General features: G+C 38.6%; 1 protein-coding gene and 1 pseudogene across 1 annotated transcript; both read right to left on the bottom strand.

Moving 5' to 3' along the window:
- Positions 1–2,506: 2,506 nt before the first annotated feature.
- Positions 2,507–4,261, bottom strand: LOC18022933 (calcium-binding protein CML37). The gene is made up of 4 exons (XM_006405274.2): positions 3,727–4,261; positions 3,380–3,640; positions 2,959–3,204; positions 2,507–2,819 (listed from the first exon to the last, which is right to left on the bottom strand). Exons 1-4 carry the CDS (start codon positions 4,041–4,043, stop codon positions 2,669–2,671), a joined length of 975 nt encoding a protein of 324 aa, XP_006405337.1. The 5' UTR covers positions 4,044–4,261; the 3' UTR covers positions 2,507–2,668.
- A 6,682-nt stretch (positions 4,262–10,943) lies between these two features.
- Positions 10,944–19,824, bottom strand: LOC112088562 (annotated as a pseudogene).
- Between the last annotated feature and the right edge of the window lie 182 nt (positions 19,825–20,006).

Below are 20,006 nucleotides of genomic sequence, written 5' to 3'. Positions count from 1 at the left end.
TGATTTTCGTTTTTCTTTTTCGTGTTTTAGGTGAAACAGGACTGGTGTCGAGCGACACCACCTTCGGTGTCGCCTGTCACTTGCTATTCATCAAAAAAAAAAAAAAAAAAAAAGGAAATCGGGCAACCGGAGTCAAACCAGAAATTCAGATTGGTTTGCTGCAATTCGGTACGAGGAGAACAAGTGTCGCACGACACCATCATCAGTGTCGCGCGTCACCATCACTGCAGCCAGGTAAGTTCTTCGTTTTTCTTGTGTTTCTCTGTTTCTTTTTTTTGTTTCACCAACTTCGGACTCGATAACACTGGGGACAGTGTTATTCAAGTCTGGGGGAGGTAGTTGCTGACATTGTGTTTGTTTTTCTTAAGAGTCAGTTGTGTCAAAACGTTTTTGAGTCAAAACCTGTTGGAGATCATGATGCTTTTCCTGAAATTATTGTGCTGACCTTTCACCTAAGTGACCACTGCTGCAGATTCAGTCTAGATCCGACTAATGAAAAATCCAAAGGCTGACCAGCTGACTAGAGGCGTCCATGTTTCCAACAGAATCCACTAACCTGAACTAAGTTCTAAACTTCACTTTTAACTCGTTGATGTGACTAATGCCTCAGAGCTTGATTCCTCGTTCATACTTGATCAATGAAAGCCTGTGTAAAATTTAATGTTGGTATTTCTCTCCCTTGTGACGAGCTAGGAAAAAGAAGAAAGAAAGAAAAAAGGCTAGGAATGTTTCCAATGATCCCATTATTTCACTTCTAAGTTGGAATGATCACACAAAGGAAGGAAGTGAGGGGTAGGAATGTTTCCCATGACCCCACTATTCGCTGAAAACCTTTGATACAAGATAAGGGGACAACTCGGGGACTCGATGGCAAACACCATCAGTACTCGCAGCTTTACCCTTATCGAGTATATGCCATAAAAAAATGATGATGAGTGTGCGAAAAGAATAAGTCTGGGGGAGAGAAAAGTACCAAAGTGTGTATGGATGATTTGCTTGAGTATAGTACGGGAAAGAATCTAGAAGGTTCTTGGCATCTAAATCATCAGTGAGATCCAGCGATGAGAGTTTATGGACAATGTTGTGGAATTTTGGACTTAATCTGGAATGCTGAGAATGTCTACGGAGAAGTACATGGTGGTTCGATTTGGAATGATGAAGCAGTAGTTGAGTTGCAGGCAATTGGTCAAGGGCGATGTTCCAATGAAAGGTTGAGTCTCTGTGTTTTCAAACTTCTTTCTCTTGTTTGGTGTTATGTTTGCTTGAGGGCAAGCAAATGCTAAGTCTGGGGGAGTTGATATATCATGGTTTTTATGGTTTTTGACCATGGTATATGTCTTATTTATAGAGTCTTTTTAGTGTCTTTCGAGTCTTTTGGGATCTTTTCAGGTCATAGGTACGTTTGGAGCTTAACTGGAGACTTTGGAGCACTTTGGAGCTTAATCAGGATCAAATTCGTCAAGAATGGATTTTGTTCTTTAGTGACGCTCGACACCATGGAGAGTGACGCGCGACACTTGTCAAAAAATAAGGAAAAGGCGATTTTGTTTCCTATTTGAAGAAGGAGTTGGGCCTAAACGTTTCCAAGGAAGCCCAAAACGTGTCTTAGAGATATATATAGGGTTTTTATTCCCTTTTTACGATTACCTTAGATTTTCTGAGAGAGAACTTTTGTTTTTGAGAGCTTTTGGGGATAGAGAAGATTTCGAACCCCTGTTTATTTATCTATTATTTCTTTTCTGCAAGCTATTCAATCATGTTTATTGCTTCAATCTCCATGTCTGAGTAGTTTGCTTGTTAGGTTTAGGGTTCTCATAAAGGATTTCATTGGATGTTGGATTGATTGATTAATTAGGGTTCATAATCTATTTAGTTCTTCACCATAGGTTGTTCTTAAAGCTAATTCTGGACTGGCCACCTAGAACTTAAATCTTAGGTTAATTGATTGACACGGAAGTGTAATTGAGTAACTGGAAAGAACCTAGGGTGAGCAAAGTAGCTATTCGCAAAGGAATTTGGTTTAGATACTTTGTGAACATATCGAACTTGAGCATTAAAGCTGGTTTAAATCTTTAGGGTTTGCAAAGGAATTTGGAATTCTAGGATTTTAACTTAGATAATTCTCACAATGGAAGTTGGTTAATTATAATTCTGTGATTCGAGTTCAAGAACCATGCTTAAACCTGAACCCTGATTTATCGATTGATCTGCATGCATTGATTTCATGAGAAACGCCCTAAGCCTAATCTCCATCCATCTGAACTTTACAAACGTTTTTACTGCATTCGTTTATCTTTATTTGCATTGCTATTTGCTTCTCATTAATCTGCTTAGCGTAATTCAATTTCTAATAGGTTTATTGAGCGAATCTCTTGTCTCTGTGGTTCTACCCCTATTATACTACAATTGCACATCTGTGCTCTTGCAGAGTAGCTCTAGGAATTAAACTTTGAGCATATGAATATCCCAATACAATCTCTCATATCTAAATAGGAAAAACAAAAAAAAGAGATAAAATCAATTGTCACTAGGAGGAGCAAAACATGAGTTCATCATACTTGACATAACACTAATTAAAGAGATTAACAAAGCAACCAAATCGAAGGTGGAAAGAAGTAAAAAAAACATGTCCTAAAGAAGACAATCAGGATCATATCATGATGAAAATTCACACTGTAAGACATTCATAAATCGTTTTTCTTTTCTTCTTCAGGAGAAGGCTTTTATCATGAATATATATGGCGAATTTATCCAGTTTGTTCGATACATATGAGGCAATCTTTTCGACTCTCGCAGCTCTTTCATCAGTCATCCTCTTTCTAACAAAAGAAAAAAAAAACAGAATCTTATAGATTAGATTAAGAAACAAAAAGGCGTTAAAATATTTTCACTGTAAGACATCATAATTCATAAATCCTTTTTTTTTATCCATGAGGTTAAGGCTTAAGAATCCCTTACGCATCCATCATGAGATTCATGAATTTGAAGAATTCATCACAGTTGAGCTGATCACCGCCATTAACATCAGCTTTTCGGATGATCTTACGAACTTGCTTATCGGTAAATTCCTCCCCATCTTTTGTCAGCACATATCGAAGCTCTGGTGCAGTTATGTAACCATTCTGGTCTACATCGCATTCCCTAAAGCCTTCCTTCATCATTTCCGCTTTCACTTGGTCCGTGTAAAGCTTCTTATCAGTCATCCTAAGAAAAAAAAAAAAAAAACAGAATGTTATTAGACTATAGAAACTCCACTATTGAATCATTGATTAAGAGAGACAAAAGCGTTCTAAATCATATGATAAGATTTCACTGTAAGACATCATAAATCGTTTTTCTTTTTGTTTCTTTGAGGTTAAGGCTTTCAAGAATCCCTTACCTAAGAGCCATGAGTTCGACAAATTCATCAAAGTTGATCTGACCATCGCCATCAATATCAACTACTCGGATGATACTACGAACTTGCTTATCAGTAGATTCTTCTCCATCTTTTATCAACACACATCGTGGAAGCTCTGCTGCAGTTATGAAACCATTATTGTCTACATCGTACTTCCTAAATTCTTCCTTAGACTCTTCCACTTTCAGTTTGTTCGAGACTTCTGTGCAAAGCTTTTGGACCATCTCAGCATCATCAGTCCTGAAAAAAAAAACAAAATCTTAATAAATTATAGAAACTCCAGCTATGGTTGAATCACGAAAGAAGTTATGCAGGTTAAAACAAACCAGTTACGAGAATGTTCTCCAGCTATGGTCGTTACACATTTCAAAGCTTCGACCCATCTCTGCTTCACTTCCTCTGTTTGGTTTTCGCAGGTTTTCTCGAACGCGCTTCCGAAGTCACCGCTCTGTGTGCGTACATGGAACGGATCAAGGTCGTAGAAAATAGGCATCACAATCTGTTCCTTATCTTTTCTGCACTTCAAGATTTCCACCAGTTCGTCCAAACACCAGCTCGAAGAAGCGTAGTTTTTCGAGAGCAAAACCATCAAGACCCTCGATTCTCTAATCGCTTTCACGAGTTCACGTTTGATCGTTGGCATCTCTCCATCTTATCATCCTTGTACATTTTGATTTCCTTCCTTAAAAAGTGATCGTGTAAATGACTGAGGAGTCCTTTACGAACATCTGGCCCGTTGAAGCTTGGAAAGACATCGTATCTCTTAATATAAGCACAAGGAGAAGGAGGAGAAGAAGAAGCCATGAGAGAGATAGAGCAAAAGAGAGTTTGAAGAAAGTATAGCAGTGGTTTGAGGAAACAAGCTTTCTTAGTTCATATATATAAGCCAAACGGGTAAAGAGGAGAGGAAAATTCAAAGGAATTTGTATGAGAACTGTAGTGGAAACTACTGGCTTGTTTCAAAAGTTTGTTTTCTTTTGTTGTTATAGCCGCCGAGGAGAGGACCACTGGCTTTGACTAGAGACTGAGAGAGAGAGAGAGAGAGAGTAAACAGAGAGGTTGAAGAAAGTATCTATCACAGTAGCTTTGGATAAGATATCTATGGAGCCTGGAGGAAGAAACAAATCCCTTCTTTATACATCTGAAAGCAAAATGCTTAAAGACCAAAGACATTTGACCACTGGCTTGTTTTTATTTTGTAAACCGGAATATGAATTTGTAAATTGAGCTCAGAGATAAAAATATCAGAATCTGACAGGAGATAAATTAGAAGAAGACGAACTAGGTAGATTCAAAATGAGGGTTCTAAACCCCCACCACCGTGAAAAGATTCAAATTATGATTCTAAACCCCCTTCCAATTGTAAATTTGGTTTGATAACTAAACCGACTTTTAATTCGTTTGAAAATGACATAATACTTGCTGCTTCCACTAGGCCTGGAACGGAGCCGGATATCCGGAATTTTTAAGATATCCGGATCCGGATCCGGATCCACTGAATAATCAGTTTTACTATCCGGATCCGGATCCGAAAACTCCGGATATCCGGTGGTTTCGTTGATTTTTTTTTTTAATTTTTTATAAGTTATAATAAGATAACATATATAATTAAAATGTATCATCATAGTAAGTTACAAATAGCAAAAACTAAAAAACATTCAAGTAAATTCAAATAGCATAAAGTTTAAGAGTTTACATAACAAAAAAGAAAATAGTAATAGAGAAGTTAATTTATCTTCATTTCTATATGCTATCCATTTTTATGTTCTTATCTCACAATCTAAAATAGAAAATTATCACACAATATGAATTTCAATCATATGTAAAGGAGTTAAACCAAAAATAATTCTAAAGTTAATTTTAAAAAATGAATAAATATTACTAAAAATAAATAAATATTTAACAAACGGATAATGGATATCCGGTTTCAAAATTTTCTATTATCCGGATCCGTATCAGAAATAAACGAATATTTAATTTCACTATCCGGATCCGGATCCGAACTACACGGATATTTGGTTTTTACGTATCAGATAGGACCGGATACCGGATCGGATACCGGATACCGGATACCGGATAATAATTCCAGCCCTAACTTCCACTACTCAAAAGTTCGTACTCCGCAACTCAAGTATCATGTTATTTTCCTCGCAGCTGAATGCGAATTGAATCTTGCTCGACTGCTCGTAGTCCCATCCACTTCATCGCATGATTCTCTTTTTTGTTTATTCAAACAATATATCTATATTTTTTTTTGGATTACCAAGAGGTTCTGGGCCCGAAGCCCGTATTCCCCAAGCTTCAAACAATATTTGTTTAGCTAATCAGAAGAATGTCTTCTGATCCTAAAATGTGAACTTAATATGAATTGGTTAATATACGATTTAGGAGGGCATTCTTAAATTTGTAAAAATGATTCCTAAAAAGTAAGAAGGCTTCCGAAACTCTAAATTTAGGAAGCATCTATAAATATTGGAAAAGGTTCATACAAATTTAGGAATGTCTTCTTTCATAATCAAGAAACAAGAAAATGACCACCTAAATTTTGAAGAATGTTTCTTTCAAGGGTTTCTCAAGGAGTTTTCTCAAGAGATTTTTAAACCCTCGAAATTTCAAAAGATTTACAAAGCATTTCTAATGCTCTAAGAAGCTTTTCAACGTTTTAGAAAGCTTTTATAAATTTTTAGGAATGCTTTTCTAAATGTTAAGAAATTCTTATTACGAATTTTATGAAGGGTTTATATACGTTTCCTAAGAGTTTCAAAACCTCTAGAAACACTAATAGGTTTGCAGAGCATTTCTAATGATTTTTTTGAACATTAAAATTTCTAATGATTTAGGAAGCCATTTTAAACTTTACGGAACGCTTTCCTAAATGATAAAAAGTCTAACTAAAAGGATTTATGAAAGTTTTTTTCAAAAATTTATGAATTATATATGAATATTTCTTAAGAGTTTAGAGAAACCATTAATATTAAAAAGGTTTACAAAGTTTTTCCTAATGTTTTAGGAAGCGCTTCCGTCTGTCAAAGTATTAAAACCTAGCGACAAGATGTTCTTCCTGCTCAAGGGAGACAAGTTGCCTCTTGGTGGAGAAGCCCGATAAAACCTGATGCGGGTCTGGAGTCGGGTGCGGGTGTCGCAAAACATGGCCGGAATAATGGGAAGAAGAAATCGATCCCGAGATCGCCGGCGAACCCTGGAATCTCTCTGAAAAAAAAATCTTTTGGGCCGCATTTCACCAAAAGGAAAAGCAAAAGGGAAGAAAGCAGAGTTGGGCCCAAGACCAAGCAAGGAGCAAAGTGAGAAGGCTAAGGGTGACAAAAATTCAAAGGCCCAAAAGGCCAAAAAATCCTCATCTTCTGGTACAGGTGGAGCCCAGAAGCCAGAAAATCGCCCAAAATGAATTTCATAGGATGGAACTGTCAAGGGGCGGGAGCCGACTTGACGAAAGAGCATTTAGAAGAACTTTTTTACTGTTTTAAGCCTCGTTTTTTATTTTTGTCAAAAACTAAGAACAATCGTTTTTTATGCAAGATATGCAAGTGTACTTTGGCTATGACCATGTTTGTACCGTTGAGCCGAGAGGTCGAAGCGGCGGTCTAGCTCTTTTTTATATGGATGAACCTGCGGTTTCTATTTCTTATTCGGATGAACATTTGATCGATGTAGAAACTACTCTAGACGGACACAAAATTTTTATGATATTCGTCTACGGAGATCCGGTAGTAAAAAACCGAGAGAATGTTTGGGAGCGTCTCACTCGGTTGAGCCTCCATAGAAAAGAAGCCTGGTTTATGATAGGAGATTTTAATGATATTACCGGAAATCATGAAAAACGGGGAGGGCGTAGGAGACCTGAATACTCTTTCATACCCTTCCGAACTATGCTCGACAACTGTGGTATGCTTGAATTCCCGTTTAAGGGTAACTATTCTCATGGGTTGGAAGGAGGCGCTCGGGCAAAGTCAAATGCCGTCTAGATAGAGCCATCGGGAACGAAGATTGGCATTCAAAATTCTCCTACAGTTCTGTGGAGTATCTCCAACTATGGGGATCAGATCATCAACCGGTTTTAGCCATGATAAGAATAGATAACCAACAAAAGAAAAAATTATTTAGCTTTGATAAAAGATGGCTTGGAAAGCCGAGATTTAAAGAAGCGGTTATTACTGGATGGGGCTCTTCTGATGGAATCTCACGTCGGGATTTCCACCAAAAGATTGCAAATTGTCGCAGGAACATCTCCATTTGGAAGAAATCTCTCCCAACTAACTCGGAGACGATGATCGAGACTTTGAAGAAGGAGCTAGATGAAGCACAAGACGATGAGAACACAACAACAGAAGAAATTGAAGAGATCAGAAGAAAACTCTGCTTAGCGTTTTGTGAGGAAGAAATTTTTTGGCAACAGAAAAGTCGGGAGCGCTGGCATAAGGAAGGGGATAAGAACACAAAATTTTTTCATGCCCTTACTAAACAAAGGAGAAGTCGGAACCGTATCATTGCCTTGAAGGATAGTAATGGACACTGGGTGGAAAATGCAAGAGGTATTGAACGGGTGGCCTCACGATACTTCCAAGATCTGTTCACATCATCTCAGCCCTCAGATCCAGAGAACGCACTCTGGTATATAACCGAGAAAGTTACAGACACCTCTAATCAACTCCTTGTAAAGGATCCTTCAGAAGCAGAGATTAAGGAAGCCCTTTTTGATATTAACCCAGATAAAGCCTCCGGTCCGGATGGAATGACGAGTAAATTTTATCAAAAATTCTGGCATGATTTTCGCCATGACATAGTAAAATTAGTGAAAGATTTTTTCGCTTCAGGATCTTTTGATCCTAGACTTAATCAGACTAACATATGTCTGATCCCCAAAAACGAAAAGCCAAGAGCAATGACGGAATTCCGACCGATTAGTCTTTGTAATGTAAGCTATAAGATTATTTCTAAGCTTATGTGTAAAAGACTAAAGAGAACATTACCAAACCTAATTTCGGAGACCCAATCGGCCTTCATGGCCCGCCGCCTCATTACAGACAATATCTTGTTGGCACAAGAAAATTTTCATGCCCTTCGTACTAACTCCGTTTGTCGAGAAAACTTCATGGCCATCAAGACAGACATGAGTAAAGCATATGATCGGGTAGAATGGAGCTTTCTTGAAACCCTAATGATCAAGCTAGGATTTTCAGAGAGATGGGTTAAACTCTTGATGTTTTGCGTTTCCTCGGTTTCGTACCAAGTCCTTATAAATGGAGAACCAAAAGGAAAAATCATACCATCAAGAGGTTTGCGGCAAGGAGACCCTCTATCTCCCTTTCTCGTCATCCTATGTACTGAAGCTCTTATATCACTACTCTATGGAGCAGAGAATGAAAAACGTATTTCTGGGCTGAAGGTAGCTCAAGCAAGTCCACCAGTTTCACATCTTCTATTTGCTGATGATAGTCTATTTTTCTGTAAAGCGGATATCCAGCAAGGAGCTGAGATCTTCAGGATTCTTAATACATATGGATCAGCCTCAGGACAACAACTCAACCTGGGCAAATCATCGATTATGTTCGGAAATAGAGTGGATATGAATATAAAGCAAGGTATTAAGAATGCCATCGGAATAACTTCAGAGGGTGGCATGGGTATGTATCTGGGTCTCCCAGAACAAATCTGCGGATCAAAAAAGAAAGTATTCTCCTATGTCCATGACCGCCTGAGTAGCTGTGTCAACAATTGGTCCGCAAGACTTCTTTCCAAAGGTGGAAAAGAAATTCAAATAAAAGCGGTCGCACAAGCGATACCAACCTATGTCATGTCATGCTTTCTATTATCTCAAGGAGTGACGGACAAACTGAAAAGTGCTATAGCTAATTTTTGGTGGAGTTCAAAGCAGAATAGCGGGAGGATACACTGGATTGCCTGGGATAAAATTTGCATTCCCCAGGATATGGGAGGCCTTGGATTTAGAGACCTACAAGACTTTAACTTAGCTCTTCTAGCTAAGCAGCTATGGCGCCTTATTCAGTACCCTTCATCCCTCTTGGCTCGGGTTTTACAAGGCAGATATTATAGACAATACGATCCCCTTGAGGACCGAAATTTCTACTCACCATCCTACGGATGGCGGAGTATAATAGCCGCAAAACCGTTCCTAAAGATGGGATTAAGGAAGACGATTGGCTCGGATTTAAATACGAGAGTTTGGCGCGAACCGTGGATCCCGAATCTTAGAGCTCGGCCGCCAAGAGCCATCCCGCAGATCGGTTTCCAGAACCCTGGGACTTTGGTGTACTCTTTTATCCGTCAAGATTCAAATCAATGGGACGTCCCCTTACTTAGACAATATTTCCAACCGGAGGATGTCTCCCTCATCCTCGGATTGAGACCTAGTCGTACCCGTACCTTGGATAGATATGCATGGAATCATTCCAAATCGGGACTTTACTCAGTTAAGTCGGGATATGATCTGATTCGAAGGACGAAGCTGGAACAAGAAGCTGGAGCGATGAGGGAACCAAGTATTACGGTCCTCCAACGACATGTTTGGAAAGTCCGAACACAGGGTGCGTTGCTACATGCCAGAACCTCATTTACCGACATATGGGCTCAGACAAACGTTGCCCTCGCTGTGGGGATCCTGAGGAGTCTATTAACCATCTACTGTTTTTATGTCCCCCGGCCTTACAAGTCTGGGCGTTATCGGACTTTTTGTCCCTTCTGGGTGTCTTCCCGAGTACCTCTATTTATCAAAATATGAGATTCCTCTTTTGGAAAACAAAAGAGCAAGGCATGACAGATCCTCAAAAGGATGTATATCCTTGGATCCTATGGTTTATTTGGAAAGCAAAGAACGAGAAAATCTTCAAGGGGAAAGAAATTTCACCAGAAGACACCTTGATCCACGCAAAGGTGGAGGCAGAAAGTTGGAGATTAGCAAACCAACCTGAAGACAATGATGACATACACGCTGAAGCGTTGGCCCCCCTTCTGGCCACGATATCGATACCTGAGGTACCACCGCACCCGGTATGCCGGATTGACGCTTCTTGGATCAATCACGGACAGGTTAACGGCCTTGGTTAGAGTTTTAAGGATGGCAGAGGAAATGAGATTTTTGGACTACAGGGATGTCGTAGAAGCCTCTCGGCTCTTCACGCCGAAATGGATTGCTTCTTATGGGCGATGTTATGCCTAAGAGATAGACAAATGACTTTGGTGCATTTTCAGACCGACTGTTCGGACCTCGTAAGCATGTGTGAATCTCCGGCAGATTGGCCGTCTTTTATGTCAGAGTTGGAATTCCTCCGTCTACTTCGCGAGAGCTTCTCAGAGTTCACCTTATTCCATATTCCGAGAACTTAAAATGTCCGGGCAGATAGTCTTGCAAAAGGAGCTCGAGCAAGAAGAGTTATTTTTTCCCAAATCGATCATAACGAACCTGTCGAAGATGGTCCACATACCATTTCTTTTATAGGTCAAATATGATTGTAATAGTTGGGTAGAGAAAAAAAAAAAAAAAAAAAAGATGTTCTTCCTGCTCCAGTTAGTTTATATGGATAGTATCTGCAATGAACTCACTGTAATCAATTGTCCTACTGTTTTCCACATCAGCCTGCCAATACAAGAGCTCGTCACTGAAAACACACAATAATTAACTTTCATTTTGTAGCCAAATGAGATTAGATTTTACCGCTTCCATTAGATCATGCATATCTGTGTCTTTCAAGGTTGATCCATATTTCCGCAGCCTAGTTTTGAGTTCATCAAACTTAATAGCGCCGCTGTTATCAATATCCATTGCCTGAAACAATTCTCTTAAACCAGCAATCTCTTCTTCCGAGAGGCTCTCAGCATAAAACCTGATGACCCCAAAAAAAAAAAAAAAAAAAAAACAAATAGTTTGAAGAGAAGTGATGCATAGACCATAGAAGATACACGGGTTTGTGAATGGTTGCTAAATGATTAGGAAATTCCACTCAATATAGGTTTACAAGCTTTACTAATGTTTAATAAAATATTTCTGACATTTTTAAAAGAGTTAGGATGTCTTTCTGAACTTTTAGGGAAACCTTCATAAATGTTTATAAAGATTTCCTAAAATTTTAACCATAGAAAGGTCATTCTATCAAAAATAACGCCTCAGCTGGTTTCTTGGCACAATCTCTTTAGATCAAGATTCAATGATCGTGCCACTTTTTTTTTCTTTTCTTAGAGAATGAAATATCTACAAGAAGAGCTACTGTCAATCAAAAGTTCATGAGAAGAGCTGCATATCATAAGTTCTATGGTTAATATTTGTTTGTTTCCTGCTACTGTCGATCACAACTTCTAAATCATGATCAAGATCAAACATAGAAGACTAATGCAAGAACCCATCAAAGACAAAACCATAACAGTTTGAATCTAAATCATGTAAAATTTCAGAACCTAATGATCTTTCAAACCAAAACTCTACATTCTTCAATTCATATTCAGAATTTATCACAGATTAATCCAACAAGGAGTTAGATTCTTTACTTTTCGTGTGTTCATAGCCTAAGCGATCATTCAAACCAAATTTAACATTACAAAATTTGGAACTGAATTTTTCAACTTACGAGGGTACTATCTAGAGTGGCAACAAGGATAAATTTCCCATTAGGAGAGAATTTGGCGAAGGAAACATCATGAGATTTATCATCAATCGGAGTCTTGAAGCAAGTTCTTTCTTTGGCATCCCAGATTTTGCAAGAACCATCATTGCTTCCCAAAACAATCAACGAACCATCCCGATTGAAGTGCACGCTCCTAACTAGCATAGGGTGAGCTTATCTATTTTCACCCTCCAGATCCGAATCGTCTAGCCGAATGAACCGGACACAATCAGATTCGACGGAGGATTGTAATTGATCACTACAAGAAAACATGAAATTAGCGACTGCATTTTACGACTGTTTTAACAGTCGTAACGTTTTACGACTGTTTAACGACTACACCCCGACTAAATAGTGATTAACTAGCAATAGTCGTCAAACAGTCGCTAATTAGTATTAAATACAAACAGTCGTAATTTGGTCGTTAATTACCGACCAATGTACGACGTATTTGTCGAGTCGCTTGATAAAAAACACGTGTTTTAACTTTTGTGGTAGGTGTACCGGTTTTTTGCGACTAAAACACGGCAGTCACTATTTAGACGCAAATCGGTCGCAAATTAGTCGTAAAATTTTCTATATATACAGATCCACGCATCTTCTTTTCATTCACTCACAATCACAATCTAAAAGCTCTGAAATTCTGGAGAGCGTTTCTAGATATAATGTCTGGAAATTTCAGTAACAATAATAATAATAGAGAGTGGATGTATAAACGGATCGACGAAGAAACAGAAAATTTCCATTCGGAATTTGTAACCGGAGTAGAACAATTTATCAATTTTGCGAACAACCAGACGCTAACGCAGAGTAATGGCGGTAAATTTTACTGTCCTTGTAGTGTTTGCAAAAATAATAAATTTTTGCCGGGAAAAAAAATTTGGAACCATCTCTTTAGTAAAGGGTTCATACCAGATTACTATATTTGGTATAAGCATGGGGAAGAAATTACTATGGATTATGGAACTAGTTATGGTAATATAACTCATTTAAATTGGAGTGAAGAAAATATGGGTAATGTAGTAGGAGATAGATATGTGGATATGGTGAATGATGCATTTCATGGTAATTATCATCAAGATGATACATATCATCAAGAAGATAGTTATCAGAATGTACAAGAACCGGTGCGTAACCATCCTCAACAATTTTACGACTTGTTAGAAGTTGGGAAAAAACCATTATATGATGGTTGTCATGAAGGTCACTCGCAGTTATCTTTAGCTGCTCGGTTCATGCAAAATAAAGTAGATTATAATATGAGTGAAAAGTGTGTGGATTCGTGGGCATCTTTGTTTACGGAGTATTTACCAGAAGGAAATCAGTCAACCAGGTCACATTACGAGACAGAGAAATTGATGGGTAATTTGGGGCTTCCATTTCACAAAATTGATGTTTGTATTAACAATTGTATGATCTTCTGGAAAGAAGATGAAATGTGGGAGGAGTGTAAATTCTGTCAGTCACCAAGATATAAGCCTAACGAAGGACGACGTTCACGAACCAGAATACCATATAGTCGTATGTGGTATCTACCTATTGGTGATAGATTGAAGAGGCTGTATCAGAGCCAGAAGACTGCAGCGGCAATGAGATGGCATGCTGAACACCAAGCAAAGGAGGGTGAAATGTGTCATCCCTCTGATGCTGCAGAGTGGAAATATTTTCAAGATTTACATCCCCGGTTTGCTGAAGAACCCCGTAACGTTTATCTTGGATTATGTACAGATGGATTCAATCCATTTGGCATGTCTCGTAATCATTCGTTATGGCCTGTGATCTTGACTCCTTATAATTTACCCCCTGGTATGTGCATGAAGACTGAGTACTTGTTCCTCACAATATTGAATTCTGGGCCAAATCATCCGCGTGCCAGTCTCGATATCTTCCTCCGGCCTCTTGTCGAGGAATTAAAAGAATTATGGTCAACTGGTATCGATGCATATGATGTATCTTTGCAGCAGAATTTCAAATTAAAGGCTGTGCTGATGTGGACGATAAGCGACTTTCCCGCGTATGGCATGTTGTCAGGATGGACGACCCATGGTAGATTGGCTTGTCCAATTTGTTTGGACGATACAAAGGCATTCTATCTGCCTAATGGAAGAAAGACATGTTGGTTTGATTGTCATAGAAGGTTTCTCCCCCATGGTCATCCATTACGAAAGAATAGAAAAGACTTTTTGAAGGGTAGACAAGCTATAAATGAGTCACCACCAGAGTCTTTGACAAGTGAACAAGTTTATAGTGAGCGCATAGAAACTGTCAATCCTGCAAAAACGACTGACTGCGGTGGCAACGGTCATGAAAAAAAGATGCCTGGATATGGGAAGTGGCATAACTGGCACAAAGAAAGTATATTTTGGGAGTTGCCTTACTGGAGGGACCTCAATCTCCGACATAATCTTGATGTGATGCATATAGAGAAGAATTTCTTTGATAACATCATGAATACTCTAATGAGTGTGCCAGGTAAATCGAAAGACAATATAAAGTCAAGATTGGATATAGAACGATTCTGTGATCGGGCACACTTACATGTTGATGAAAATGGGCAAGCCCCTTTTCCGGTATATACATTGGAAGAAGCTGATAAAAGAAGATTATTGGAATGTGTGAAAGCAGTACAATTCCCAGATGGTTATGCGTCAGACTTAGCTGCTTGTGTTGATATTGAAAAAGTAAAGCTTGCCGGCATGAAGAGTCATGACTGCCATGTTTTTATGGAACGACTACTTCCATTTATCTTTGCAGAACTCTTGGACCGTAACGTCCACCTTGCATTATCAGGTACTTTATAGTCTATTTAATAGTACTTGTATAATATATGTTTATAGTAATTTATTTATAATTGGACTTTAATATATTTAGGTATTGGAGGATTCTTTCGTGACTTATGTTCAAGAACTTTGCAAAAAAACAGGGTCCAAATCCTAAAACAAAACATAGTCCTAATCTTATGCAATTTGGAGAAGATTTTTCCACCATCATTTTTCGACGTAATGGAGCGTTTGCCTATACATCTTCCTTATGAAGCTGAATTAGGAGGTCCTGTGCAGTATAGGTGGATGTATCCTTTTGAAAGGTTTTTCAAAAAACTGAAAGCAAAAGCGAAGAACAAAAGATATGCATCAGGATCGATTGTTGAATCATATATCAACGACGAGATTGCTTATTTTACGGAGCACTACTTTCCCGATCATATACAAACAAAATCAAGGTAAACTCCAAATGGATAGTTCATATTTATAAGTCAATATTGGCCACAGGATAATTTTACATTAACATGTGAATTTATATTGATTTTTATGTAATGGGAAAGGTTAACAAGATTTGACGAAGGTGAAGCCCCTGTATATGTGCAGGTTACTTACTGGAACACTACAAACCCTTTTCCTATTTGGGTTCAGGTTCACGGACCAGTCAATAAAGCCAAAACCTGGCCAATTTACTTTACGAGAGGATATTTGTTTCATACACGCCACCATGGCATGGGACGGAAGACATGTAACTTTGGAGTGTGTGTTAAAGGAGAAAACTACACTGATGCATCTGATGAAGCTGATTTTTACGGGATCTTAAATGATATCATACAACTCGAGTATGAGGGGATGACAAATCTGAAAATTACACTTTTCAAATGTGAGTGGTATGACCCTGTAATTGGTAGAGGCACTCGAAGGAGCAATGGTGGTCTCGTTGACATTCTTTCATCAAGAAAGTACAATAAATACGAACCATTTATTCTAGGTAAAAATGATATAAATTGAATATACAAATTAAAGCAATACATTTAATGTTTTTTGTTTTTAATTTTATTTGTATTCTACAGCCTCCCAAGCAGATCAAGTTTGTTATATTCCATATCCATACCGGAAAAAACTAAAGCAGCTGTGGCTAAACGTCTTAAAAGTGAATCCAAGAGGGAATATTTCAGGACAATAAGAAGACAAAGAACCAACTCTCTTGCAACAAGATAATGATGATGGCGTTATGCTGACCACAATTGAAGATATCGTTGTTGAAAATCGAGTACACAGGGTAAACCCAATAAATCTCGATTACGATGTCGGAGATGCAGAACCAGAAGATGAATTTAGATGTAATTTGTCATCATCTGATGATGATGATGAAGATGAAGAGGATCCTTACTAATATGTGTCTGTTTATGAATAAAATTGCTGAATGAATTTGTTGTATTGTAAGATAAATTGTGTTTGTTTTTAAAAAAAAAAATTAAAAATTTACGACTGATTTCCGACTCCTTTACTACTAATAGCCCAAAATTTAACCCACAAACAAAGCCCACGTGTAATCCCATTATCAGGCCCATTATTTAGACTAAGCCCACTAATATACTTAGTCGTTTTCAACCTTAATCACGAGAAATCCCCAAATCCTTTCTAAAACCTAACCCTAATTTCATCCCCAAATCCATTCTCTTCCCCAAATCCCCAATTTCGACCAAAAGTGACTGTTAATTGATACTAGCATCCTTAATCGACCGCTATTCCCGACAATCCCGACGAAAAACCCATCCCGACGAAACCCTGAATCGATCCCGACGAAAAACCCATCCCGAAATTCCCGATGAGCATCGTTCCCAAGCCGATTCTGTGATTCCGATGGGTGGCCGTGGAAGGAAGAAACGCGGAGGAGCACGAGGAGGAGCAGCCGTAACCAGTCGAGCATCGACTCCCTTACCCAGTCGGTATGAGTTCATACCGGCGACATCTCCACCACCGCTAGGCCCGACCAACGGCCCTACACATGTAAGAGATTATCCACCGCCGATGGAGCTCTTCCAGAACTCGCAACAAGGAGCACCTGAGTCTCAACCACCGCCTCAACCTAGAAGGTCAGAACATTCTCAAACTCGATTCTCTCCATCTCCTCAACACCGGTTGCAAGAGCAATCTCATCGGCAGCATTCTGCATTACCTCAATCGCAGCACCAAGGAGCTTCTGGAGCTTCTTCTTTCTCTCAAAACCGAGCCTCTCCATTATCTCAAGAAGGAGGTAATTCTCCACACTCTCAACAAGCTCATTATGACGGTGAAGAAGCTGCATTTCAAGAACCTTCAGATGAAGAATACGGTGATGTCAACCTCTCTGAAGACCAGCTAAGTCTTCTAAATGCATTGCTCACGAAGCCTGGGAGAGAGGCTTACACTACGGTACTATCTCCCATAGAGAAACCGGGTACAACATGGTAAGTCTTTTTTACTCTAGCTTCATTTGTTTCATTCTTCAAATGATGGCTCGATGACTGCTTGCTTTGTTTTCTTTGTATCCAGGTTTGGTCGTGACAAGTCCTCTCTTACCCGGAAGATTACCAAGGTATTCACCAACAAGTTTGATGGCCTTTTCTACAGCTGGAGTTGTCATAGACAAGAGCGTTACTTCATAGAATTTGCGGTAAGATCATCCTTTTTCATTTACATGGTTTTGTTTTGTTTTTGTAACTATGTCTTATTCTAACATCATCTCTTTGTCTCTTGTTGTTGTAGAAAACCCACACCTGGGATCCCTTGATCACTGGTGTGGTTCAAGAAAAATTTGAAAGCATTTGCAAAAGCCGGATGAAGGATATGGTCAGCACCGTAAGGACATCAAGAGTGCAACCTAACTGGATCGGGGATACACTCTGGGAACAAATGACTGCCTATTGGGACACAGAAAAATCTAAAGATAAGAGTTCAACAACTTCAGCTGCTCGGTTGTCTGAACGTGGTGGTCTTGGACCTCACGTTCACTTCTCAGGACAGAAATCCTATCTGCAAATCCAGCAAGAAATGGTAACTTTCTATTCTGTTATTCTTCAATAAGTGTTAGTTTTAGGAAATATGATTAATAACTTACCCGCTGACATATTTTGGTTTATAATTTCAGGAAGAGGAATTAGGTAGACCGGTGAGTCTTGGTGAGGTATTCATCAGGACTCACACAAAAAAGGATGGGAGTTATGTGGATGGAAAGGCAAAGAGAGTGGCTGAGACTTACCAGAAAAACTTGGAAGCCAAGTTGTCTGCCCTAAACCCTGAAAGCTCAGACAATCCTGAGGGTACATCACCTCGTCGAGAGCTAACTGTGGAAGAGCAGAACGACTTGTTTCTACAGGTAAGGTTCTCTATTCTTTTATGGATTTATCTTGCTTTTCCTTTGATTCTAACATTGTTTTAGTTTAATGAATCATATGTCTGACTCTTTTTTTTGTATTCGCAGTCGACTATTATGAGTGAAAGAGGTGTACCTTATGGAGTTGGTAGCCTCTCTCACTTGTACGTCAATAGCAAGAGGAAGTACCCAGGAAGCTCTGCATCCTACGGCACTCTGCAGGAACAGCTTCAACAAGCTCAACACCAAATAGAGCTCCAAGCGGCTGAGAATGCAAGGCGTGAAGCAGAGTTTGCCAAAGCTTCAGCTGCACAAGAAGCCAAGATCGAGAAGCTCACCATGGTTGAAAGGTACTTGACTCAAACTGATCCACGGTTCAATGATTTTTTGGCTAGTCAAACTCCTCCATCGACCATTCATGCTGCGAAGTCTACCACTCAACAACCTGATGATCCGCCGGCTGATCCGACAACACATGTAACTCAAACATCAAGTACCACCTTAGATGTGTAGGTCTCTTCTCACTTTTTTTTTTATGTCTCGGAACCTTAATTAAGACTCTTTTTAATGTCTCGGAAACTTTAGAAGAGTATGTCTCTTCTCATTTTGTATTCTCTATAATGGTTGTATATAGAAACCATTTGAGATTTTTTGGGTTTAAATTAATGATGATGATGAATGTATTGGTTTTTGGCTTTTAAAATATTGATCTTGATTTTAGTATTCAAATGAGCATTTTATAGCACTGTTTATAAACAGGTTTCAAAATTGGGAGTTTCTAAATAGCAAATACCAAATTACAAAAACTATGATCAAAATAGTCACTAAACAGTCTTAAATTTGTCGGAAAAAGGTCACAGATCAGTCACAATTCAGTCGTAAAAGTGCAACAAAGTACTGTTCATTTTCCGACAATAGTAGTGAAACAGTCACAAATAAGTAGGTAAATATGTCACAAAACAGTCGTCAAATGGTCGTTTATTTACCGTCTAAATAACGACTGCTTATTTAACGACTAAATTGCTACTACGTTGATATTAAGAATACGACTGCATTTTAGTCGTAAACGAGTCGCAAAATTAGTCGTAAATTAGTCACTATATTTGCCGACGGATTTACGACTACGTTACGTCAGTTTATATCACACGCAATTTAGTCGTAAAATAGTCGCCAAATTACGACTATTTCACGACTGTATTAATTAGCGACTAAGAATTCCCGACTACTTCTTTTAGTCGCTAATCAGACGTAAATTTTCGATTTGCGACTATTTTCCGACGTTTTCTGGTGTCGCTAAATTCGTGTATTCTTGTAGTGGATGTAGAAGATGAAATTAGTGTGGCCTCTAAGCACCTTGAGGCAATCGTACGGAGCTCGAGTGTCCCAGATTTAATTCGAAGGTTGCAATCATTGGAAGCGGAGCAAGTGTAGTGCGAATCCAAGGACCAAGCTAGATCAGAGATGCCACTAGCCTGACCTTCGTATCGATGAATAAGAGCGTACTTCGTCGCCAATCAAAGGATTATGGAAGGGAAGGGTTGAGTAATTGCACTAAAGAGTATTAGATATTTACAAAATTAAGAGACAGCTTTTTGGCTCTGGTCCCACAAGACTATTCACGGTAAAAAAACCACAATACTTTTACCTTTCAAAGCAAATCAAATGGATCCACATTTTCAGACCCGACAAAATTATTTAAAAAGAGAAATTGAGATGTCTGCTAGACCACACAAAAATATTGTTAATATACATATTATGCTGATATTATTGTTAGCATTTTATATAAATTATATGTTAATATTAATATAATCTTTATATTATTGTTAGCATGATATATTTATCGTTTATTTTTGTTA

This window comes from Eutrema salsugineum, unplaced genomic scaffold (genome assembly GCF_000478725.1).
Source record: "Eutrema salsugineum unplaced genomic scaffold, Eutsalg1_0 scaffold_14, whole genome shotgun sequence".
Taxonomy (NCBI): Eukaryota; Viridiplantae; Streptophyta; class Magnoliopsida; order Brassicales; family Brassicaceae; genus Eutrema; species Eutrema salsugineum.
Note: the sequence above shows the minus strand (reverse complement) of the source record. Positions and strands in the feature narration are given on the sequence as shown.